The sequence below is a fragment of the Danio rerio genome, chromosome 1, assembly GCF_052040795.2.
Source record: "Danio rerio strain M-AB ecotype USA chromosome 1, GRCz13ab, whole genome shotgun sequence".
NCBI classification, from domain to species: domain Eukaryota; kingdom Metazoa; phylum Chordata; class Actinopteri; order Cypriniformes; family Danionidae; genus Danio; species Danio rerio.
The window spans coordinates 57,687,469-57,712,982 of NC_141021.1; the positions used below are offsets into that span (position 1 = coordinate 57,687,469).

Genomic DNA, 25,514 nt, shown 5'->3' on the forward strand with positions numbered 1-25,514 from the left:
TTGGATCGTCGTATGGGATTATTTAACCTTGGTGGTTGTGTTTTGCTTCTCGATGCATTTTCTTGGCATTTTATGAGGTAGTTTTAGTGGAGGTTGAGTAGATTAGCTTATCTTGTCTTGAATAAAGATCCCAGAAGAAGACTTTGCTTGTTTTATTTAAAATTTGTTTAATTTCATGTACACATTCTCTTGCATGCATTCAGTTACATATTTTAGTTTTCATTCAAAGGTAAATACACAGTAGAACAGCAAAAAAAAAAAAAAAATAGATAATGAACAAACATGTTGTTGTTTATGTCAATGCAAGATGTCCGTGTTGGAAACCGTTTTTATTCAGGAGGCCCAGATGAAATCTGCAAATGATTTTTTTTCACAGTTTCCACACAGATATTGTGGAACAGGTGTAAACATGATGAAATACTTTAACCTTTTTTGATAAACTGAAAGTACTTTGTTAAGTACTAGTACTCTTTTACAGCTTAATTAGGGGGACGGATGTTCTCATTCAAGACAACACTTGATTGAATACAAAATTGGACACACCCACAAGTGCAGGCTGATGTCATCAATATTTTGGTCCGTTTTCCCAGAAAAAGGCTGGGAAATTCTAAAGCGTAATAAACTTTTAGAAGTACAGCAGTGTATGTATGTGCTACTGGACAAACTAAAAGAAACAGAAATGTAATTTTGAGGCTTCGATTTAAAAACACCAAAAGTTTGCAGATTCCCAGTGGAAATCTTCATAGTATAATAGCTCATTCTAGTCTATCTGAGTGTATCTGCTGAACTCTTTAAGCAGTGATCCTCTACTCTAAGAAGTTTTTTCTTTGTTCTGTTTCTTTTCATAAGAAAAAAAAATACACAAAAACCTCTCTCTCTCTCTCTCTCTCTCTCTCTCTCTCTCTCTCTCTCTCTCTCCCATCCATGAGTCCATAAGGCTTTCTGCTCCAAATGAAGGCTACAGCATCTCATGCACTGAAGGTAACAGATATATCAACTCCAAGGCTGCGTCCCAATTCAGATATGTACGTAATGTGTATTTGCTAAGTATGTAGTAAGACTACAATATTAATGGGTCATTAATTATGTATCGATACATATGATACATTACTTATGTACTTTTTTTGTCTAAAGGCCCCAATATGGCAAACGTCTTTTTCATTTAGGGGTAAAAACTAGTTTGAAAAACCTGAGCATTGGTAAGATCTAGATGATTTAATAAATACATGCAACATATTTTCTTATATATAAACTAAAACACACACACATTATATATATATATATATATATATATATATATATATATATATATATATATATATATATAAAATACAAACTTTAAAATTACAGCAGCATGAAAACACCAGGTAAGGAAACATTATAGTGATATGATGTTTGTGGGTCGAAGCATGGATGGCTGCTTTTTTCTTCAGAATATCTTGTTTTGTGTTCACCAGAAGAAAAAACCACTTGATGAAAAGTCTAGAGAGGAAATTTTCATTTTAGGTTGAACTATTTTTTTAACCGGAGAAGGTTTTCAAGTCAAAGTAGGCGAAGCCACACAGCCACACCTACCTATTATGTACTAAGAATTGACCAATGGTAGATTGAGAGTGTTTACTAAGTGAAGTAAAGTAAACTGAAATAAACTAACTTTGTTTTGGATATTCGCTGAAATGATGTTATTTGTTATTGGACTTAGCTTTAAGTATATTTGGGACATTAGCATCTTGCTAAACTCATAAATAACATTTTTTTTAAATCACATACATTTAAGAACTACTGTGGCAACTTCGGCCTTGCATTCATCAATACATTTCTTCATCTGAAAAAAAAAAAAATCACAAAATGTCATCACACACAAGATTGGATGAGGGAAATATTAGCCAGAAAATGCATGCATGGATGGATGCATACTGTACTTCAAAAATAAGAATATCATCTGGTAAGGTCTTAATCATGAAACAAAAGCAGAATGAATTTCTGGGTAAATTCATTTTCATGATATAACAGTTAACACGTTTTAGGAGTTGTGTTTTGACACCACAGCATTTATGGAGGAGAGTATGCAAATTGGGACACAGTGCAAGTTTTTAGAATTTAAATTCTGGAATCTTCAGTTGAGAATAGTGCTGTGGTGAAAAAAACATTTGAGAAATAGGTGCTGTGTGGATTATGAGCTTTTCTAAATAAACTGGTATTACATGTCTCTTAAATCAATCCGTAGTTCAGTTTTTAACAGCTGATGGTGCTGTAGGCTAGTTTTGAACAGCAAATGGAGTGCTAGGCTAGTTTTGAACAGCAGGTGACGCTCTAGGCTAGTTTTGAACAGCAGGTGACGCTCTAGGCTAGTTTTGAACAGCAGTTGGCGCTCTAGGCTAGTTTTGAACAGCAGTTAGCGCTCTAGGGTAGTTTTTAAACAGCAAATGGAGCTCTAGGCAAGTTGTGAACAACAGATGGCGCTCTAGGCTAGTTTTGGACAATAGGTGGTGTTCTAGGCTAGTTTTGAACACTCAGAGTTCTTTTGCATTCTGTTTCAAGTTGGCTTTTATATCATGAAATTAATGTAAACACAGCTCACTATGGACACGTCATTCGCTTCAACCTTCCCTAACTTTATTGATTATTTGAAGTTTTATTTGTAAAAAAAAGTTTGTAAAGCAGACAGAGCCATCTGCTCTTAAAAACTAGTCTAGAGCACCAACTATGGTTAAAAACTAACCAATCTACTGTTAAAAATCAGCTTAGAGCACCATCTACAGTCAAAAACTAACATAGAGCGCCATCTACTGTTAAAAACTAACCTATCTATTCTTAAAAACTAGCCTTGAGCGCAATCTGCTCTTATAAACTAGTCTAAAGAGCCATCCACTGTCAAAAACTAGCCTAGAGCACTATCTGCTGTTATAAACTAGTCTAGAGTGCCATCTACTGTTAAAAAACTAACCTAGAGCACAATCTACTGTTAAAAAACTAACCTAGAGCACAATCTACTGTTAAACACTAGCCTAGAGCGCCATCTGCTCTTAAAAACTAGCCTAGAGCGCCATCTGCTCTTAAAAACTAGCCTAGAGCGCCATCTACTGTTAAAAAACTAGCCTAGAGCACAATCTACTGTTAAAAACTAGGCTAGAGTGCAATCTGCTGTTAAAAACCAGCTTAGAGCACCATCTACTGTTAAAAAAACTATCATAGAGCACCATCTACTATTAAAAACTAGCCTAGAGCGCCATCTACTATTAAAAACTAGCCTAGAGCGCCATCTACTGTTAAAAAAACTATCATAGAGCACCATCTACTATTAAAAACTAGCCTAGAGCGCCATCTACTATTAAAAACTAGCCTAGAGCGCCATCTACTGTTAAAAACTAGCATTAAAAACACTAACCCTAATCAATTCAAGGGAGAATAATGCATTTTGAAAGTCTCAGAATCAATGCAAAATCAATTTCTCGAAGGGTTTCTCGCCACAGCTCTAGCTGAGAATTCCAAAACTCGTTTCCTTTCACTGGGATTTTGGAGCACACTGGGATTCAACACAGTATTAAACAGTAGGCCAGGCATATCACTAATAAACCATATGCGTTTCTCAAAACAGAGGCACTTTCAATCCATCTGTAAGCTCAAAGGGAGGAAGTTAGTTTATCATTCATTCCCATTTGGTGTTCAGTGGGGCTGGACGATTAATCAATAGGCGATTTTCATGCACATTTTGTCAGTAAAGCTGGTTCTTATTACTTAACAGAGCCATGGTTCACTGACCAGCTATGCAAAATTGTGTTCAAAATTAAAACTCGATTTCATCTAATGATAATGACATTAAGATAATCGTTCTATGATAATAATAATAATAATAGATGTTTATGTGGCTTCACAATGAACTACAGCTCTGTGTAGTAAATATTGCATGTGAAACTACCATGTTTTAACCTAATAACTTCAGTCGAGTGTTTGAAATAAATCCTTCTATGAGATGATTCAGTAGTCTTGCGTTTATTAGTCACACTGAATCAATAAAAGTAATTAAATTTTCTGCTTGTAATGCAAAGCTATGGGGATTTTCTGGGTTTCTTCTTCAGCATATTTGCAGTTTTTATTTAAGAGCGGCCTCTAGCCATCGGAGGAGATTTACTACTGATCACACAACCGTGCTTTCCTGACAAGATGTGCATGGCAATGGCAGCTTAGCAATTTCATTTCAATAAATCGCCCAGCCCTAGTGTTCAGTAGTGTGTGCACTGGGTTAAACACACACACACACACATACACACACTACAGTACAGCACATGCTTACACAATCTTCTCACACACACAAGCACTCATTTTACCGCGTCCACAGGAACGTACCCTGTAAACCTGAATATCAGGGCCCTGTTGATCAACAACACACATAAAAAACACACATGATGAACGGGCCTGGATCAGCACCTCGTAGATTCTGCATATTTCAGTGTTTTTCAATCAGTTCCTCACAGATAGTTGATAATTACAACTCCAGTGCAGGGGATTTTTTAGGTATTTTAGGCTTAAATAAGCAAGTCTTTGACCTTTCCTTCCTTCTCTTGACATATAAAGGATGTAACTATAGTGTCTGTTTTTTTCCCTTTATAAACACACACTCATGCAGTCTTTCTCTCTCAGGTTCCCACTCCCAGTACTTTCCTCATGTGCTCGTAGACCACGTAGGAGATGCTGACGGCAGGAATGACCTTCAGGAAGTTTGGAGCGATGCCTCGGTAGAGTCCCACAACGCCCTCCTGGGCCACGATACTTCTAAACAGGGTCAGCATGGACAACTGAGGAGCCCCCTTAATCGACGCTGGAGGACAACGAGAGGCAATCACATCAGAAACATGGTAACGAAATGTTTATTTATGTTTTGGAAAAGAGAGAAAGCCTCATGTTGCTGAAAATTTGTCAGAATCAGTGCTAACATACTCCTATAGTTTTTATGAGTATCCTAATATTTAAATTTTCTCTAATAATTTGTGGTTAAAATATTTGGTTATTTTGTTTTTGTCATTTTAATATTTAATTTTTTTAAGTGTATTTATGTAAATTCATTCATTTTCTTTTCGGCTTTGTCCCTTTATTAATCCAGGGTCGTCACATTGAAATGAAACAAAATATGTTTTACGCAGCCCTTCCAGCTGCAACCCAATACTGGAAAACACCTATGCACTCTTGCATTCACACAAATAAATTATTTCCAATTTAGCTTATTTAATTCCCCTATAGCGCATGTGTTTGGACTGTGGGGGAAACGGGAGCACTCTGAGCAAACCCACGCCAACACGGGGAGAACATGCAAACTCCACACAGAAATGCCTACTGACCCAGCTAGGGCTCGAACCAGCGACCTTCTTGCTGTGAGCCGATCATGCTACCCACGGCGCCACTATGACGCCCTGTATTTATGTTGTTTTTATTTATTTTTGTTTCAGTTTTAGTTATACAGTGAGTGACCACTACCGCCACGGGACTAAGGGATTGTTAAAATGCTTCTAGGTGTAACAGCAGATTGTGATAATGCCGCCAGGGGGCACAAAGGGACAGGATGCGAAACAAATAATAAAACAAAGCGCTATAATTCCTTCATGAATCATTAAAAACTTGTTAACAACCCCTATTATCATTGTAAACTTGTTAAGTGCAATGACAATTCATTTGGAAATTAAAACTAAAGAAATAAAAGACAACTTATATGAAAGTACAAGCAAACATGCATACATACATACATACATACATACATACATACATACCTTAAGAAAGAAGCCTAAATATAGAGAGATGTACAGTGTTTGTTATTTTAAAGTGATGGGACTAAGATAATAAATAAGCTTTGTTCACCATTTTAGGTCATACAGAAATCTGGAGTACGTTTTGAAATGAAATATAGTGTAGAATTTTAGAATTACACAATTAATTCAGTATGTCATTTTTTTAACATTTTTGAAAATTAGATAATAAACAGAAAATATTAGTTATGTTATTTCAGTTAAGCAACAAAAATGTGAGGAATGGTAATATTTTATGATGCTTTTGAATGGTTTTGGATTTAGCTAAATATAATAAAGCTGTTCCAAATGTTTAAGGAACACAAATGTAGTTTTTATTTTTATTTTTGGTAAAACTATTTTAAGATCTTCCATGTACTTACAATAGTGATTACAGTTAATTATGCATAATTACATGCTATTATAATAATATACATATAACCTTAAATATAATATACATGCTAACCTTATATTAATATATGTAATTAATATTACTCAGTAGTTAATGAATAGTTATACTGTAACAAGGACAGCTTAAAATAAAGTATAACTTTTTATATTTAATATTAACATGCTTACCATGCAACCATAAAACCTATGAATTAATGAATAGCTATGTAACCACAGTGTCTTGTAGCATTTTTGCATCTTTCACTTTTAGTTTTTGTTTATGACAATAATGCATTTATGACTCGCACTATACATCATCCATGCATCCTCACATTACAAGCACATAAACATGGCAAACAAAAACCACAATGGAAACACATTTACAAATAACATCCTCAATGCACAACAACAAAAAAAGTGCACACATTTGTGTTCCCAAACATCAAGCATCCAGCATTTACAGCCTTATTCATTGTACAGAAAAACAGGAACTGATGACTTTGTTTACCTAAAAATGTGGTTTCACTTTACAATAAGGGTTCATTAGCTAATGCATTCACTAACATGAACTAATAATGAACAATACTTGTACAGCATTTATTAATCATAGTTCAACATTTACTAATGCATAATTAACATCCAAATGCTTGTTAGTCCACCATGAGTTAACAAACTAACAATGAACAACTGTATTTTCATTAACTGACTCTTACTAACATGAACAAACACTGTAATAAATGAATTGTTCATTATTTGTTGATGCAAGTGAAAGCATTAAATTACATTAACTAATACAACATCATTGTAAAGTGTTACCAAAACATGTAAACATGGAGGTTTTTCAGAATAACTATATATACTTAAATTGAATTAATTCTCACCCTGCGCCTGCATGCGTGTGCGGATGAGTGCGAGCGGGTACGATGCCAGCTGACCACAGGTGCTGGAAACCGTCCCACAGCCCACCAAAACCAGAACCCCGGGGTCCGCCGAGCCTTCAGTGTGCCTCTGCAGCCATGCGTTCTTTAGCGTCTGAGACAGAGGAGATGGAGTGAGAAACAGTCAACAACAAACTTTACAACAGTAACAACAAACTTTATTCAACACAACACCTTTAAAAGTAGCATCTCAAAGCGATTTACATACACATAAAAGTATGGAGGGGAAAGACTCATGAATAAAAAACTAAACAAAAACAAGGAAATATTAGAAATCACAAAAAAATGCCAGGTGAGTGGAGTTGACAAACCACCCGTATAAAAAAAAACACATATGGGTTTCTTTGTGTATTGAGCACTTGTTGTGTGTATTACCTGTCAAATGTAATTCGCTTTAGACAAAAGCATCTGCTAAATGATTAAAAGTAAAGTTTGACAATGTTTCTGAGAGGGAAACGTGATGTCTTGACTGTGTCGCGAACATGAGGATCAAATGTAAGGTGAATAAACACACACACACCTCATAGACGGCGAGATCTATGCCTGCGTACGGGATGATGCCCAGCATGTTTGGCAGGTAGCCTTTATAAAAGGCCCGAACGCCCTCCTTCTGCAGGATCTGTTTGGCACAGTCTGCTACGCTTGAATACTGGCCCGTTTTACGCAGAGTTAAACGAGTCTTCAGCACCTGCAGAATAACAGAACAGCATGAGGAAATCAATGTGCAGTCAACACAAAATCTCTTTTTCATGCTTTCTACTCACCAAGACTGCATTTATTTGAACAAATATGCAATTAAAACAGTAATGCTGCCAAATATTATTACAATTTAAATGTTGCGTCGGCAGGTGTGTTTGTCTGTGTGTGTGTGTGTGTGTATCTGTCTCTCTCTCTCCCTCTCTTTCCACCTGCTGGCCCCGCCCTAGCTACGCAGGCGACGTGCCCTGAGATTGTAGGAGGTTACCCAGGGCATCCTTTAAAAAGAGACCACTGGGCGTGGGGCGAGAGAGCGATTATGGTTGGTGTGTTGTTTTTAAATTAATGTGATAAAGTTATTCCTCTTGCTAAGTTGTTATCGTTAATTGTGTTTCCCGTGCTGTTGTGTACGTTTTGACTTTGTGTTGTATATCCATTAGTGTTTCCCCTTCCTATTACTTTGTTTATGGTTTGTTTGTTTGTTGATTGTTAATATTGTAAATATATTATATACGGTAAGAGGCAGTAGGAGTGGACGCCACACTTTTCTTTTTGTAAATATGTTTTTTGTTCTTAGTCAGGAAGGTAGGTGTAGATTTTGTATTTTATTTTCTGTTATTTTATTAGGTGTAGTTAGTTTCATTTGGGTGTTTAGTTAGTGTGTATTTTTGTTTATTATTTTTCTCTGGGTTCACTCCGGGGTAGTTAGCTTCACGTTTTGTTTGGTGATTTTAATTTGTTGGGTGTTCTTTTATGTTGTGGCCTTGACCCTACACTAGGGTCGTAACATTAAATGAACGGCTTTCCAGTGTAAAGTATGTTTCAATCATTTTTTATTCCTTGATTCAAAGCTGAATTTTTAGTATCGCGACTCCAGTCTTCAGTGTCACATGATCCTTCAGAAACCATTATAATAAGCTGATTTTTTATTTTTAATAATTATTTTTTAGGGGTTTTCACCTTTATTGGAATAGGAAAGTGGAGATTTTACAGACAGGAAAGTGTGGGGAGCAGAGATAGGGGAAGGATCGGCAAAATAACTCAAGCCGGGAATCGAACTCGGGTCTCCGTGAACACCTTGGTGCTTTGTGTCAACATGCTAACTACGTTAGTGGCGCCAACTATAATATGCTGATTTGATGACTTTATTTCCCAGGATTCTTTGTTATTACAATTTTTAAAAGAAAAGCATTTATTTAGATTTTTAAAATAATGATTTATTAACATAATAATATATAGAAGCTATTTTATATAATTTTTTGAACAAATACAATCTGATTATCCTTAATATAAAAGACCTGATGTACTAAAACACTCAGGTTATAATAGGTAAAAGAGATTTTAAAAATGTCAGATTAAAATATTTCAACATTTAAAATCAAAAGTCTTGAACTAGTAAAGCTAGAGTTGTAATGTTTAATTTAAATGTTTAAAATAATTTAATGTCTGCAAACATATTAATATCTGTTATATCATTCAATATAAATGTATATTCAGGTGGCCAATTGCTAAATAACTAAACTAATAATAATATACTCTTTATATAAATGTAATTATCTGTTGTATATATGTATATTTTATAACATTGCTGATGCCACTATTTTATAAACAGCATAATTTTATCAAAAGTCCTGTGAGTTTGAAGACTCCAGCGTTCAGTCCATTAACTGCAGCCTTACACACTTCACTGCTCCATTATTCAAGCTGCCAGTAAATGCAGAACACTTGAACTCTACTGGCAGCCTCTGGACATCAGACTCCACATATAAATGTGTGTGTGTGTGTGTGTTTGTATTATAACAACAATGAGGCCTTTAAGTAAAGACCTTGACCTTCACTGTGAGCGTGTGTGTATGAGACTGTGCAATTGTGTGTGTATGTTTGCGTGTGTGTGTGTCTACAAGTGTGTTTTTATTTTCTGTGTCTGTTTTGTGCATATGTGTTTGTAAGTGTGTTTATGTAAGTATGTCTGTAAGTTTGTGCAAATGTGTTTATGTATAAGTGTGCGTGTGTGTCTGTCTGTAAGTATGTGTGTGTGTGTCTGTAAATGTGTAAGCGTGTCTGTCTGTAAGTAATTGTGTGTGTGTGTGTCTGTAAGTGTCTGTAAGTGTCTGTATAAGTGTAAGCTTGTGTATGTTAGTGTGTGTGTGTGTGTGTGTGTGTGTGTGTTTATAAGTGTGTGTGAGTGTCTGTAAATGTGTGTAACTGTAAGTGTGTGTGTGTGTGTCTAAATGTGTGTGTGTGTGTGTGTGTGTATGTGTCTGTAAGTGTGTGTCTGTAAGGGTATGTGTGAGTGTCTGTCTGTAAGTGTGTGTAATTGTATGTGTGCTTTGCTTTATGTGTGTCTCAATGTTTGTGTAAGGGTGTGTGTGTGTGTGTGTGTTTACCTCCATAGGGTATATGATAGTCTGAGCTGTAGCTCCAGCCAATGAACCAGCCACAAATCTCTCATGAACTTTCAGTGTTCCTCCTTCATTACTGCCTCTCATCAAGCGTTTAATCTGAACACACATACACACACACACACACACACACACACAAACACACACACACACACTATCATTTTAAACAGTTTCAAATTACAAGACACAAGGCACGTCCTCATAAACCACCTAAACATTGTAGGTCACACCAATGTCATCATACATTTGTGTCCTCATAAGCTACATAAACAAACACACACACACACACACACACAGTACCTGTTCATAAGCCAGGAATTTGATGGCAGTCTCCGGAGCGATCTTAAGCACATTAATGCCGTTTCCTCTCCAGAGCGCAGTGAGTCCTCCCTCCTTCACCATCGCCCGCAGACCACTCCACACGTTCCCCTTATCTGAGCTCTGACCGTGAACCTGCAGCATTCACAAAAACAAGAATTCTCACAGTTAGATTCAGTTCAACCCGATGAGGGAGCAAAGCAAAAGCACTTGGACCAACTCAACTACAAACGTGCAATGCCTTTCACAGCCTCCAGGGGTCAGTGCGATGCTGGAACATGCAGTTGAGAATGATTAACCCTTCTGTGAATTTTTTTTTTTTTTCAAATAATTCTCAACAGATATTTATTGAAGCAAGGGATTTTCACAGTATTTCATATAATATTTTTTCTTCTGGAGAAAGTCTTATTTGTACTATTTTGGCAAGAATAAAAGCAGTTTTTAATTGTTTTACACTCATTTTAAGGAGTAAAAGTATTTTAAATTATTAGCCCCCTTAAGCTATCTATATATTTCTTTATTTGTTTTGATATTTTGCCTAGTCAACCTAATTAAAATAGTTAAATGTCACTTTAAGCTGAATACTACTATTTTGAAGAATATCTAGTTAAATATTATTTACTGTCATCATGGCAAAGATAAAACAATCAGTTATTAGAGATGAGTTAATAAAACTATTCTGTTTAGAAACGTGTTGGAAAAATCTTCAGAAATTGGGGCTGATCATTTCAACTTGAACTGTAAATGCCCTAAAAAATCCAAGTTGGTTTTCTTTTGAAGTCATAGTAAATTTGATGATTGTTCTGACCTGCAGGAAGACCTTGAGTCTGTCGAGCGGTGCGGTTCCTGTCCGGGACACTGATCCTGCCACGGCTCCCGCCATCAGCTGCCGCCACACGAACCCGGATCGCTTCTCCTTCTCTGAGAACTCGTCTGGAACCGTCAGGTGCTCCCCGATGTCCAGCATCTGCACCACACCAAGGCTGTTTTAGCTTTACAATTTAAACAAGCTTTTATTTCCATACTATTTTTACATTTTCTGTAAATTTCAGGGTAGTTTTAGTTTGTTTCAAAAATGTTTATGTTAATAAAATATTTTGTAATTTTTCAATTCGTATATTACTACATGCTACACAGTATATAACAAACATATATGCACACATCCCAATTTCCCTCCCCCACCCCTAAACTAAAGGAAACTGGGGAAATAATAATAATAATAATAATAATAACGAAATATGCAATAAATATAGTAGTGCTGTCAAAATATTAATCACATCCAAAATAAACATTGTATTTACAGATACAAATTACAAATAAATTAATATATGTATGTAAATTTTTTAGTTTTGTATGTTTTTGTATTTTATATATTTAATTATAATTATACACACCTACACTATGTAAATACAAACTTTTATTTTAAAGGCAATTAATTATTTTTAATTAATTGACCACCAAAATAAAGATAATAATAAAGTAGTAATAATGATAAAAAACAAACGAAAAGCAAGAAAAAAAAATGCATATATATATATATATATATATATATATATATATAAATATATATATATATATTTTTTTTAGAAATATACTTAAATAAAGCAATTAATAGGTGCATCCCAACGTGCATACTTATGCTCTATTCTACTCCATTTTGTAGCATAAATAGAGTAAGTAATGCATTTACAGAGAAAAATCCAAAATAATAAGTGCACTTTAATTATCATTAATTAATTAGTAAGAAGTGTGTAATGTTGGACACTTCACGCACTCAACAGGCACTGCTTTACTCACATAGAAGAAGGGGCGGAGCTATCGGGCGCACATGTTGGATAACTTTATTTATTTTGAATAGTGAAAGCAAAATTCTTTTGCGAGAGTGATTATAGCGCCTCCGATGGTGAATGCGGTTATACTCATGCAGGTGTTATTTGGTAGTTTGGACATTTATTTCACAAATTTGGCAACTGTGAAAAATCATCAGGGAAAGGGTTTGAATTTCTGCTTATTAAAAAAAACAGTGCTTCATTTCGGACAACGCTACATTCATATACTATACTGGTGAGTTTGTAAATCCATAAGTACATAGCACATAAGTGCATAGTGTATAGAGTGCCACTTGGGACGCAGCTAGTGGTTTTGTATATATAAAAATATTATTGTGTACGTTCGGCTGTAAAAGCGCCATCTACTGGTACTTCTATAAATAGTCACAGGACAAAACACGAAGTAAGAAAAGCATTTTTGTCGTGTTACTGTTGTTAGTTTCATTCGTTTTAGTTTTTTTATTTATTACAAATAGAATATATACATAAAATAGTTTTTATTTAATTTTAAGTCTATTAAAGAATATGTATTTTGACCAATAGTTTTGGTTTTCATTTTTGTTTACTGAAATCACACACACAGCACCGCTATTTGTCAATAAATACAGACGCTCATGTTACAGCCATACAAAGCTCCTCATACCACCGAGTGCTTCCAGAACTGAGCGATTTCCTCCATGTTGTGTAGAGGGTTGAACAGGAAGTGATCTCGCCACTCGATCCAGTCAATAGTCATGGAATGATCTTTATCCATACTGTATGAACATATAACATATAAACCACATTAAGCATTTCTGAAAAGTGCTTTAAATAATATAGATTTTTCCACATGGGAACGATTATATTTAAATGATGAGCTGCATTTAGGGTTTTAGGGAACTTCCTTTTAAAATGACTGAAACAAATCATTTTAAATAATAAGATTGTAAAGTAAATAGGGATACAAAACTCCAGGAATTTTTAAGGTTGTACACTTTCTATTGCTATATATTGGAATTGACAAGAATTAAAGGGACAGTTTACCCAAAATTATGACTTTTATTTCCTTCCAATGTTGAACACATGAAAAATTAACATTTATTTTATATATTTAACAACATGTTTATCCTTATTTAACAGTATTTTGTTCTAAATATCACAAAATTTTATTTTAACCATGGAAACCCTGGAGAAAAACATTTACATAAGTTGCTCCCTTAATTCACACACCCATAAAACTTCATGGGGAGTGTGAAAATGTGGATATGCTAAGCACAAACACACACCTTTGCAGTATTTTAGCAGCCTGTTCTAGTGTGATGTCCACGCCGAGATTGTGTAAGGACTGCTGGATCTCCCCGACATCCACTTCACCTACAAAACACACAGATGTGCATCAATTATGTGTTATTAGACTGAAGAATAGCTCTTAAGAGTGATTTAATTGGTTATATGCTAATGCTAAAATGCTAATCTAGATGCTAAAAGTATAATCGGTAGCTGCCCCTGCTGAAAAATCCAGCTTAAACCAGCTTAGGCTGGTTGGCTGGTTTTAGCTGGATGACCAGCCTGGTTTTAAAGGGGTCTTGGCCATTTCCAGGCTATTTGTTAGCCATTTCCAGCCTGGTCTTAGCTGGTCAGGCTGGAAAATGACCAGCTAAATCCAGCTAAAACCTGTTTGACCAGCCTCGTTTAAGCTGGCTAGGCTGGTCAAGCTGGTTTTAGCTGGTCATCTCCCAACTTGACCAGCTAAGATCAGGCTGGAAATGGCTGGAAACCATCCCGTTAATGGCCAAAACCCCTCTAAAACCAGCCTGGTTGAACAGATAAAACCAGCCAACCAGCCTAGGCTGGTTTAAGCTGTTTTTTTTAGTAGGGGCTACGAGCAAAGTGATGTTATAAAGTGACCAACAGTATGCACATGCTAAGGTGAGGGTAAAAGCTAATGCTAAATTGAGAGTTTATAACCAACTAACCATCATTGTTACGGTCCAGGCTGCGAAACATGAGTCTAAGGCGTTTCTCATGTGAGCGCAGGTACTCGGTAAACTCTTCGAAGTCCAGCTGACCGTCGTGATTGATGTCTCCCGCTCGTACAATCTGCTGAATATAGGGCATACACAGAGAAAGAGGAGGACAGAGAGAGAGATGGAGGGAAAGAGGGATGCCGGGAATCATTAGGAAAGGTGGGATGGGGTGCAAATGAAGGAGAAATGCACATTAAAACCATGCAAAGCCACCAGCCCCCATCACCAAGAACAAACACGAGCAATCAGACGGTTCTACTTCTGACATTAATCAATGGACTGATTAATTTCATTCTCATTATCGATGCATTAAAGAGACAGTTCACCCCAAAATTAAAATTATTCACTCATCCACCACTTGTTTTGAAGTTTCTTTCATCTGTTAAACACAAAGAAAGACATACTGAAGAACGCTGAGGGAAAACAGCCATTGACTTCTATAGTATTTATTAGGAATGCACTTGGCTGATTCATTCATTCATTCATTTTCCTTCAGCCTAGTCCCATTATTCATCAAGGATCGCCACAGCAGAATGAACCACCAACTTATCCAGCATGTGTTTTACACAGTGGTGGCCCTCCAGCCGCAACCCAGTACTGGGAAACACCCATACACACCCATTTACAAACAGCATTCTCACAAACATTCTAAGCCAATGAAAAATAGTCCACAATCAACTACTGTCATAGCTGGGATATTTGCATAAAGCGATCTGATTGGCTGATGCTTGAAAAGTTGATAAATTTCTAAGCATTGCCTCTGAATCGGTGTCGATGGATCCACAATTCAGTTCGGTCAAAGCTTGACGTCACCCATTCCAAGTTAATGGGAAGTGTTAATGCAGATGCCCCGTGTGAATGGGGAGATACACTACGGCCAATTTAGTTAATCATCTCCCCTATAGCACATGTGTTTGGACTGTGGGGGAAACCGGAGCAACTGGAGGAGACCCACGCCAACACTGGGAGAACATGCAAACTCCCACAGAACTGGCACAGCTGGGACTCGACCCAGCGACCTTCTTGCTGTAAGGCGACAGTGGTAACCACTGAGCCGTGGTGCTGCGAAATTCACATCATGTCCAGCTAAAAATGTCTAAAATATGATCAAAAAAAGGAGACAGAAGTCGGATTCAGTGACTATAGAGAGAGTGAAACCAGCGCACTGAACACTTCAGGGCAGTATGGCACAACATTTTTGTCCTCTCATATATTCGACTGCTTTTCTTTTTCAACCGAAAACCAAAAATCTGAAAATAGACAATCATTTTGGAGGCCAAAAATTTGTGCATGCCTACATATTTCCTTCTATATCTTGCTTTGTATTCAACAGAAGCAAGTCATAAATCCACTTGAGTGTGAGTAAATAAGGAAGTTTTCATTTCTTCGTGAACTGCCCCAAATACAGAACACAACAGATAAAAAGCCAAGCGCACAAAACAATAGCCGTATATTGTGTTGTTACATCCAGAGATGTATTCTCGTAATTGTTTTCTCGTAACTGTGTGCTGTGTTGAGTTTCAGAGAGTCGCTGTAGTTCTGCTCTTGAGTTTCTTCTTTTGTGTTTGGAGGGTTTAGTTTAAAAGGTTTTACTCCCCAGGCAGGGGGAGTATTGTTTGCTATTTTGGTCTCGCCCCATCCCGAAGGCAATGCTACCCTGTTATAGGGATAATTCAGACACACAAATAAACATTTCCACACGCTCAACTGGTTCTCCTGTTAAACACAAGACAACACATACTGAAGAATGCTGGAACAAACCAGCCATTGACTTCTACAGTATGACAAGAAATACTATGGAAGCACTGAAAAAAGTGTTGCATGCAGAACAACTCTTGCAAACAATTTATTTGTGTTGAATTTAAACAAATTAAGTTTAATAATGTTCAACATAATTTGTTTGTTTAAATTCAACACAAATAAATTGTTTACAACCACTTAACCTAAAAAAAATTGAGTAAATCCAATGAATCATCTCTAAATATTTTTTCCATGCAGCATTCTTCAATATATGTTGTCTTGTGTTCAACAAGAAGAGGATGAGTAAATGATGCCACGCTTTTCATTTTTGAGTGAACTATCCCTTTATTTACTATTAATTTGCATATGAAGAGTTGTGATTTGCTAGTGTCTTGCTCTACTACTAGAGATACAGGAAATACAACAGTGCAGCAGACCATGTTAGTGCACACGAATCCACATCAGTAGACAAACTGCTTAAATAACACGTTCAATTATTTTTAAAGTGGCATTTTATGAGAGCACTGTGCTAATAAACCTGCATCTGGGCATTAACACTGCATCTAACAGCACTAAAGCAGACACATGGAGGTGTCACCGCATGCATTTTTAGGGTGTCGTCTCACAATATAGACTTTTTAAAATTCCCAGAGCCGCATGTCTGAACGTGTTTGCATGCTCTGTGCAAACGTGGAGGATTACAGGCATTTATCTGCAAGCCTCTGGGGTTTACAATCAGCTAAATTGCACTTACTTTTTAATTTCATGAGAATAAACTTAAAGTGACCAACATAATCACCACTATAGAGGCTGCTGCCACTTTAAATGCACACTTGTAAACGAATTCCAATGTTTAATGCAAGCCACACCACAATCCTTGGTATGCAAATGACCCTCTAATAGCAGAAATGCCAGTAATTTCAGCATTTTAACTGCTTTGGCCTGTTCTGTGAGTATGCTGTGTGTGTTGTTGTGTTGTGTTTATTTATACGAGCCAGCAGTCAGATGGTATTTACTCTCACATGGGTCGACTCTGACCTTTAGCACGCACTCTACACAGCCTATGTGTGAAACGCAATACTTTCTTCCCAACGACATTCATCATAATGCAAAAAATGCATGCAAACACATGCTGGCATCATATCTGGCATCAAAAACTAGTGAACAATCATGTGCAAAATATCAGCATGACATACGATTGTCCCATGCATACAGGCCAACTGAATAATCACTTGCGCTGAGGTGTAAAACACAGTGTTAAAGCACAGGATGTGTGTGTGTGTGTATAAACAGCATGCCTCATGCCGTGGACAGAATAACTCTGTGTCGTTTAAAGACTGTGTGTGTCTGTTTGATCACGTCTTCTTATTGTTTCCCAGACATCAAGTTTAATCTGTTGACATTAAAGGGGATCTATTATGCTCAAAAGCATGTTTAAACACAGTTGTGTGGGAGAAGTGTGTGATTACAGCCAGATTCTAATGGTAAAAACTAATTAATTGTATTTTTTATAATCACTCTTGATAAAAGCAGTCTGCAGAAACAGTTTGATTGGCATTCTCCCTTTGTACGTGCCATCAGAAGGGGAAAGCCCCGCCCACTAGTGACCATCTCTCCCTCATTAGCATAAACAGCCCTAAGTGAGAAGCAGCCGTCTGCCATTAGAGTTATGAATCTGATTATGTATGTAATATCTGTTCTGCAGAGAGGTGTGGTAAATTACATTCATTTCAGGTGCCAAGCATTTGTGTTGCATGCCTATCCAGATTGGGCCAGTCAGATTGGGCCGTACTATCTTTATCCCTGCCTTCCCCTGGTGTTCTGCAATTGGCTAGAGAGGGCCAAAGGTGCCCATATTAGGTTTAATTAGTTAAGAACAATATCTATTACCTGTTTTTTTTAGTATAATAATAACAACAATTATTTATTGCATTTTTTATTAACATTTTTAAAATGAATTACAATAAACACATTTAAACAAACCAAGAGGCAATTGCCCATTGCTAAATAAAAATAAAAGAATGCTAAAAAAAAGGAAAATAACAATTATTATTTAATTTAATTAATTTAAAAAATGACGTAGAAAAAAATTATAAAATATTTTTGAAAGAATAAATACATCAATAAATGAATTAATCGGAAAAATAATGATATAAAATACTAATAATATATTAGTAAAACCAACAAACATAAAATTATGACATACCATAACTTAAAAAATTACTAAAAAAAAAAAAAAAAAAATATATATATATATATATATATATATATATATATATATATATATATATATATATATATATATATATATATATATATTCATAATTTTTGTAGGGAGATATTAGATCATAAGAAATATAATATATTAGTAATAGGGCTGCATAATTAATTGAAAAAAGATCACAATCTCAATTTAACCCAACACACAATCTTAATTCAGCTTTTCTACAATTCAGCCAACTATGTTTTATGTTTTTAGGTCAGAAGGATAGCGTAAAGACAGTGCACAAGTCTTCACATTGTTTTTTTACGTTGCTCAGCAACATGGACACCTCCAAATGGTGTTAAAAGTGTCACATTATGTACAGTTGAAGTCAGAATTATTCGCCCCCTTTGAATTTTTTTTTTCCTTTTTAAATATTTCCTAAATGATGTTTAACAGAGCAAGGAAATTGTCACAGTATGTCTGATAGAGTTTTTTTCTTCTTGAGAAAGTCTTATTTCTTTTATTTCAACTAGAATAAAAGCAGTTTTAAATTTTTTAAAAGCCATTTTAAGGTCAAAATTATTAGCCCTTTTAAGCTATATTTTTTGATAGTCTACAGATCAAATCATCGTTATACAATAACTTGCCTATAATTACCCTAAACTGCCCTCACTTTAAGCTGTATAGAAGTGTGTTGAAAAATATCTAATCAAGTATTATTTACTGTCATCATGGCAAAGAGCAAATAAATCAGTTATTAAAGATGAGTCATTAAAGCTATTATGTTTAGAAACGTGTTGAAGAAATCTGCTCTCTGTTAAACAGAAATCTGGGGGGAAAAAATAAACAGTGGGGCGAATAATCGAATTTCTGTCTCAACGTAATGATGTATTCGCGGCCGCGAAGTCGCACATGAGCTGTTTGTTTACTACCGAGAGGACGCATGTGCCCACCAATGATGTCTACTTCAGTGAACAGAACCGGCATAAGCTGTGAATAACAGGTTTATAAAATATTGTAAATAACATTCAGTTAGTTGCAAACTGAACTCAAAGTGGCGGCAGCCATGACATGAGCCACACTTGGTGGTGAAAGGGAAACCGAAAGTGCGCACATCATTTACATGATCATATCGCATTTTAGAGTTATGATTACAACAAGCATTTGATATGGTCTTGCTTTCATAGCGTACACAGTTTGTTGTGCATGAGAATAAATGTTCATGGGGTCAGTATAACTACTCTAGCCTATATAATGTAGAATATAATGCAAGAGTTGAGTCTGATAATGACAAATGTTTTATTTTACCAGTGAAAACAAATGGTCTAATAATGTTGTCAATGACAAATGACAAGCACATGTCTCAAACATCATAATTCAACTTCAGAATTATGAGTAGTCGTATTCTGTAATCACTTTACTGTGGATTAATGACCAGAACAGATTTAAAGTCTATTCAAGTCCACCATTCAAAGTCTAAACAAAATGTAGCATTTTAACCAACAGTAGACACACTCACAGGCCTAATATTATTATTGTTGTTTTATCATGTATTTGAGCCTTAACAATTATAATAGCCTAATCATAATAACCTTTATTTTAATTTAATTTGAAGCAAAAAAAAACAGTGATTCTCATTTTAGCCAGAATTGTGCAGCCCTAATTGTTATAGCAAAACTCAACGACAATATTATTATTTAACATTATATTATTTTCCCAGTATTGTGCACTACTATTTAGTAACGTATAACTTGTGCTAAAAATCACTGGACTACAAAGTATGAGCAAGACTGCTTCTAAACTTAACACGCACACTACTCTGCAGTATTATCTAAGAAGGCAGGTGAAGCCCCGGTGATGCTGATTCATAGCCAGTGGGTCATGATGCCCTTCCTCTGTTCCTGACCTTCAGATCATTAATTCTCAAGCTCATAAACTGGTTCATTAGTGCTGCAACACGAAACTCTTATCTGCCCTGTTCCTGACCCCAACACAGAGGCCTTCAAACATGCTTTCTGCTTTAAGAAGCACTAAGGGCCCTATCATACACCCGGCGCAGTGTGGCGCAAGACGCAGTGCAATAGTCTTTTGGTAGTTTCAGCTTGGCGCAAGAGTGGTTTTAAGGCGTTGCGCTACGCTGTTTAAATAGCAAATGCATTAGCGCTCATCTGTGCGCCCATAGGTGTTCTGGTCTAAAAAGGAAGGCGTTCTGACCACTGGCGCGTCGCTATTTTGAGAAACTATAATAGATTTTTCATTAGACCAAAACAAACCCGGTCTAAACTCCAGCGCAGAGTTGCGCCTCGCTTACGCACTGCTTAATACACACAAGAGAGCAATAGGCAAATATCTTTACATATGAAAAAAATTTAATATTAAAGGTATAAATAGGATATAATAAGAATAGATATAGGATATAAATATAAAGGATTAAAATATTACAAAACATATTATTTTCTAGCCTACATAAATCTGAAAAATCACTGCCTTTATGTCTTCTTCATCTCGGGAGGCTTTTTCAGTTCATTCATAACAATTTGCTTTTGTATAATGTTATTATTATTAGCAGTATTATTTATTATATCCATATTTATATTTGTTTGATTAAAAACAAGCTTAGATTTGCCCACCTGTCAGGTTTTAGACCATATGGGGCACAGCATGTGTTTTAGGATATAACTCAGTATTTTGAGCACACTTGGTCATTATTGTTCATTTATTAGTTTGCTGGAAATTAGAACTGAATTTAGAAATGGCTTTGAAACAAATCTTTGCGCTTAACAAACAAAATTAAATATTTATAGGCTAATTGATGTCTGTGCGTAAAGGTTTCCCTATCCAAGAGCGAAAGTGAAAGTAGATCCATTATCTCTCATTCTCACGCAGTAGATGCTCTGTTTAACAGTTTTCTGTAAAAAAAAACTGTTTGCTTGTGAAATGCTCATTTTTTTCCACTTAAACTTACTTTGCGTCCTGTAAATAGCGAATGCGCTCTTGCCGCTGGCTCTTAAAGGGAATGGGAGATGAGACTCTAATTGGTTTATTCTCAAAACACACCTATAACTCATTAAGAAAATAAACTCAACCCTTTTAGCCCATGCGCCTTGGCGCAAAGCGTCAAAATAGAGCACTAAGAGTTTGAGTTGGTTGAGTATTTGTTGGTAAGCAGCTTCACAATGGGTTGTTATTATACTTTCTAATGGCTCCGGCACATCTGTCTAATCTGAGATGAACATCAGGAGGGAATATTGTTGGTTGGTCACTATGCACTCAGATATAAAATATAGACTTTATTATTGTGTTTTAGAGAGTATTATTGTGTTTAATGCTACACGCAGATAAACCACAGGTCATTTAGGGCTTTTTTGCTTTCAAATTAATTTATTTTAGGATATTATTCTAACTGAGATGATATATTTCCTGTAAATTATGTAATATTTTATACATTGCAGCCTATTCACTTTATTTTAGTCATCTGAGCTGAGATTTAATCATCTGTTTTAGCTGTAGTGTATATAAACTGTTGAATTTAAAGCTGTAAACTCTGTTCAGCTTCCTAATGTTGACAAATGGTATTAATTTGCATATAATGTATATTTATTTTCATAATTTGTAGTGCAAACACCATTTCCGACACATAATTTTTTGCAGCTAATAAAGCGGTGTGTAATCACAGGAACAGATTAAGAGGATAGTTAGTTCACATAAAGGATTTCCTCATCATTTGCTCAAACTCAAGTGGTTGTAAGTGAAGTTTAATTTTAAACTAATTTCGAGAGGAGCATGTGCTCATGATTGACCCAGCTGGTCCACATTAGCTAATTATGATCCTCCAAACAAAGCATCTCAAATCACTATATATATCCTCATTTCCTTTCTACAACTATCTTCGTCTGGAAGAATCCCCCCTCCTCCCCTTCTTTCTGCTTTATCCAGAATGGGCGGCACTGTGGCCCAGTGACTTGCACTGTTGCCTCACAGCAAAAATACCAATGGTGTTGGGTCCTCGCTGAGCCATCTGGTATTTCTGTGTGGAGTTTGCATGTTCTCCCCGTGTCCGCGTGGGTTTCCCCCGGGTTCCCCGGTTTCCTCCCACCATCCAAATGTGCTCTATATTATAGATAAAACAAGCCTAAACCTTTTTTATAATGTCTTACTCTCAGGAAGTTCGCCTTGGCCTCAGCAGCGGGGGAGTTTGAGATAGACCTGAGCTCAATCTCCACTCGCCCTGAAAAAGGGGGGGAGCCCTGGGCTCGAGGATCCCTTGAGCTCAGGGCTCTCTCCCGGGACAGCATGCCAAACAAGCTATGTATAAATCATGAGCCAAGTGTGAACTCTTGAATTAGGCCTGTTTTTATGCAGCCCCTCTTCTTGGTGTATAGTTTATATCTTGTTTGTTATAGCCCTGTTAAAGATGCGGGTGAACGAGAGACTGGATGCTGCTGTTGACCAGGCGAAAACAGAAATATATACAAATGCCTTTTGAATAAACCTATTAAAACCCGAACTAGCCTACATTGTCATTCACCACAATCTATGGGGAATTGTCCCTCTGTAGCCTAATGTAAGTTTGTTTTTATTCAGTGTTCAAATAGAAAGTTTAGTTAGCCTATATTTACAAGTCTATATTTACGATTTATGTGACGGCGAACTTAATTTTGGGTCATCGGGAGTTGAAAAATAACTTTTTTCGACTCTCGTTGGGAAATTATAGCATCTAAAAAAAGTGAGGGGGACATGTAAGTTTCTTTCTTTTGTAGAACAAAGAAAGATATTCTGAAGAATGTTTAAAAAGCAGCCATTGACATGGTACAGACAAAAGACACTAGGAAGTCAATAGCTGTTTTCCCAGCATTCTTCAGCATATCTTCCTTTGTGTTCAACAGAAGAAAGAAACTCAAACAGGTTTGAAATAAGCTGAGAATGAGCAAATAAAGGCACAGTATTCATTTGTGGGTGAACTATCCCTTTATATATTAATAATTTGCATATGTAGATTTGAGATTTAAAACCAAACCTTTGCATAGCAAAAGTTTTGCTCTACTATTTGAGCTGCTTGAATAGCAAGATAATTAAATGACATATTTTTAATTAAGTGTGAACTATCCCTTTAATTAACCCTTTACATATAAAGTGGCTAGAGTACATTCTGTACAGGACGCGGACACAGCGTTAATCTTCAGACCTGCTCTAGATGGCCACGCCCCCTACGAAATCTCATTGGTCTGCTCACTTTAATATTAAACATCAAAAACAAACCGATTGGCTGCGATTGTATCGCGTACTGCAGCATTTTCGCTTTCAGTGTTTAGATGTGATCACGTGATTCAGAGATGCAGCAGGTTATTATTATTATCTCCAAATCTGACTTTGAGTCGTAAACCTGCTTATTAACGCTCAGTCTATAAATACCCTCGTGTTATGTCGGCATGTGCTGGTTTCTGTACCTCCTCCACCGAGCTCCAGGATAGCCCGCGGGCTGCGAGTCCGATCCGCAGCTCGTTGACATCCACCACGCCGTCTTTATTGAGGTCCAGCTGCTGGAAGAGTTCGGCCCAGAGCTGCTCGCGGTCTTGGTCCACCCCGCTGTCCTGACAGCGCGCCCGGGTCCATCCCCGCGGCCACATGATGAGATCCACGCGCAGTCACCCTCGTACACACATCGGCTCCGGCGGAAAAGACTTCCGAATGCGTCTAGAAAAAGGCGAAATATAAAACCCCTCGCGTCGCGTCCTCAGAGTCGCGTTCTGAGAGTTGCGTCCTGACAGTCGCGTTTGGCAGACGGCGTCAAACAGCTGTGTATCGCTACTACGGGAACCAGGAAGCTTTCGCAATCACGAATAATAATGCGGTACTTCCAGGAAATCCACGCGCGTGCCGCCGTTTGCTGTCCATTGGTACCGTGACATTTGGAGACAAGGAGAAAATCGCGCGCTGCTTTAATGCGTCAGAACATGATGAACGCGCGTCAAACGTAGAGCTGCCGATACAACAGCGGCTTCAGATTACACCGGCAGGAGGGGCGAGCTCCTGCCAACACACACACACACACCGATAGAGCCTCAAAATATCTAGAACTGATGAGAGAGAGAGAGAAAATCATAAAGCATGCCTCATTCATGAAATGCAGAGTCAGTCACTATTTAATGTACATGCACAAACACATATGTTTGTTCTGTGAATTGTGGGGACATTCCACAATTTTTATAATGTACAAGCTGTATTATTTATTGCCCTAAATTGCATTTTAGGGGAGAAAATTCTCTATGAATGTTTTATAAGCGGTGATGCGGTGGTGCAGTGGGTAGCGATATCGCCTCAGAGCAAGAAGGTTGCTGCTTCGAGCCTCGGCTGGGTCAGTTGGCATTTCTGTGTGGAGTTTGCATGTTCTCCCCGTGTTGGCGTGGGTTTCCTCCTGGTGCTCTGGTTTCCCCTGCAGTCCTAACGCATGTGCTGTAGGGGAATTGAATAAGATAAAATTGTCCATAGTGTATGTGTGTGAATGAGTGTGTATGGATGTTTCCCAGTGATGGGTTGCAGCTGGAAGGGCATCCGCTGTGTAAAACATATGCTGGATAAATTGGTGGTTTATTCGGCTTTGAATGAAAATGAATGAATGAATTATTTATAAGCTTTTCGAGAAATGGGGACATCAGCAAAGTCCTCATAATTCACCCTCTCGTTGTAATACCTGTGTAATAGGCAAGGCAAGTGATTTTATTTATTTACCTATGACACTCACATTTTTGTCACTCTCTCTCACACACACACACAGAGATTTGTTTCACTATCTTAGTCAGGACATTACATTAGACGTCCACTGTTTTTCTCTCAGGTTAATGATACAATGGCCTACCCCCAACCCTACCCCCAACCCTAACAGAAACATCATCAGATACTAACAAAAGCATATTCTGGCAGTCAGTCAACACCAGTGGGTTGTTTGTTATCGCTATATAAGTGAGGACAACTGAACACTCACAGTCACAAGTATAGATAAACCTGTGTACACACACACACACACACACACACACACACACACACGAGTAGTGTCCTCCAGAACTGAATATGATCTTCTAATTAAGGCACAGCTGGTTATTGGGATTCAGGCGTATGAAGTCATTTCCTGAGAATTCATGAATAATTCATTAGGTTTAGTAGGAAGTGGGTTTGCAGGGCAGCAATATTAAAAACCTTTGCAACAGGCATAAA

The 25,514-nt window shown here is 36.9% G+C and overlaps 2 protein-coding genes across 9 annotated transcripts in view; one reads left to right on the top strand and one right to left on the bottom strand.

Moving 5' to 3' along the window:
- The window catches only part of si:ch211-196h16.12, a 46,452-nt gene that overhangs the window by 12,761 nt on the left and 8,177 nt on the right, over positions 1 to 25,514 (top strand). For both annotated transcript variants that reach the window (XM_087238338.1, XM_087238339.1), the window contains exons 3-4: positions 4,642 to 4,856; positions 11,336 to 11,467. The gene's annotated coding sequence lies outside the window, so the exon portion shown is untranslated. The remainder of the gene's footprint in view (positions 1 to 4,641; positions 4,857 to 11,335; positions 11,468 to 25,514) is intronic.
- slc25a23a (solute carrier family 25 member 23a) lies at positions 138 to 24,314 on the bottom strand. Of its 7 annotated transcripts, none has more exons than XM_087238082.1 (12): positions 23,750 to 24,314; positions 14,306 to 14,429; positions 13,616 to 13,703; positions 12,994 to 13,105; positions 11,330 to 11,488; positions 10,504 to 10,656; positions 10,189 to 10,302; positions 7,626 to 7,793; positions 7,049 to 7,199; positions 4,659 to 4,819; positions 4,348 to 4,371; positions 138 to 1,825 (listed from the first exon to the last, which is right to left on the bottom strand). In XM_087238082.1, exons 1-12 carry the CDS (start codon positions 23,927 to 23,929, stop codon positions 1,763 to 1,765), a joined length of 1,497 nt encoding a protein of 498 aa, XP_087094208.1. In that variant the 5' UTR covers positions 23,930 to 24,314; the 3' UTR covers positions 138 to 1,762. The 7 variants fall into 7 exon arrangements, with proteins under 7 accessions (XP_087094208.1, XP_087094206.1, XP_087094212.1 ...); XM_087238081.1 differs by having other exon boundaries at positions 1,486 to 1,825; positions 14,306 to 14,432; XM_087238083.1 differs by having other exon boundaries at positions 1,668 to 1,825; positions 4,348 to 4,370; positions 4,662 to 4,819; positions 14,306 to 14,432.

Coding starts and splice junctions, on each gene's coding strand:
- slc25a23a (XM_087238080.1), bottom strand. CDS start 23,929: ATGTGGCCGCGGGGATGGACCCGGGCGCGCTGTCAGGACAGCGGGGTG. Junction 7,200..7,625: donor TAGATCTCGCCGTCTATGAG/GTGTGTGTGTGT, acceptor CCTCTGTCTCAG/ACGCTAAAGAACGCATGGCT. Junction 4,820..7,048: donor CACACGCATGCAGGCGCAGG/GTGAGAATTAAT, acceptor GTTGTCCTCCAG/CGTCGATTAAGGGGGCTCCT.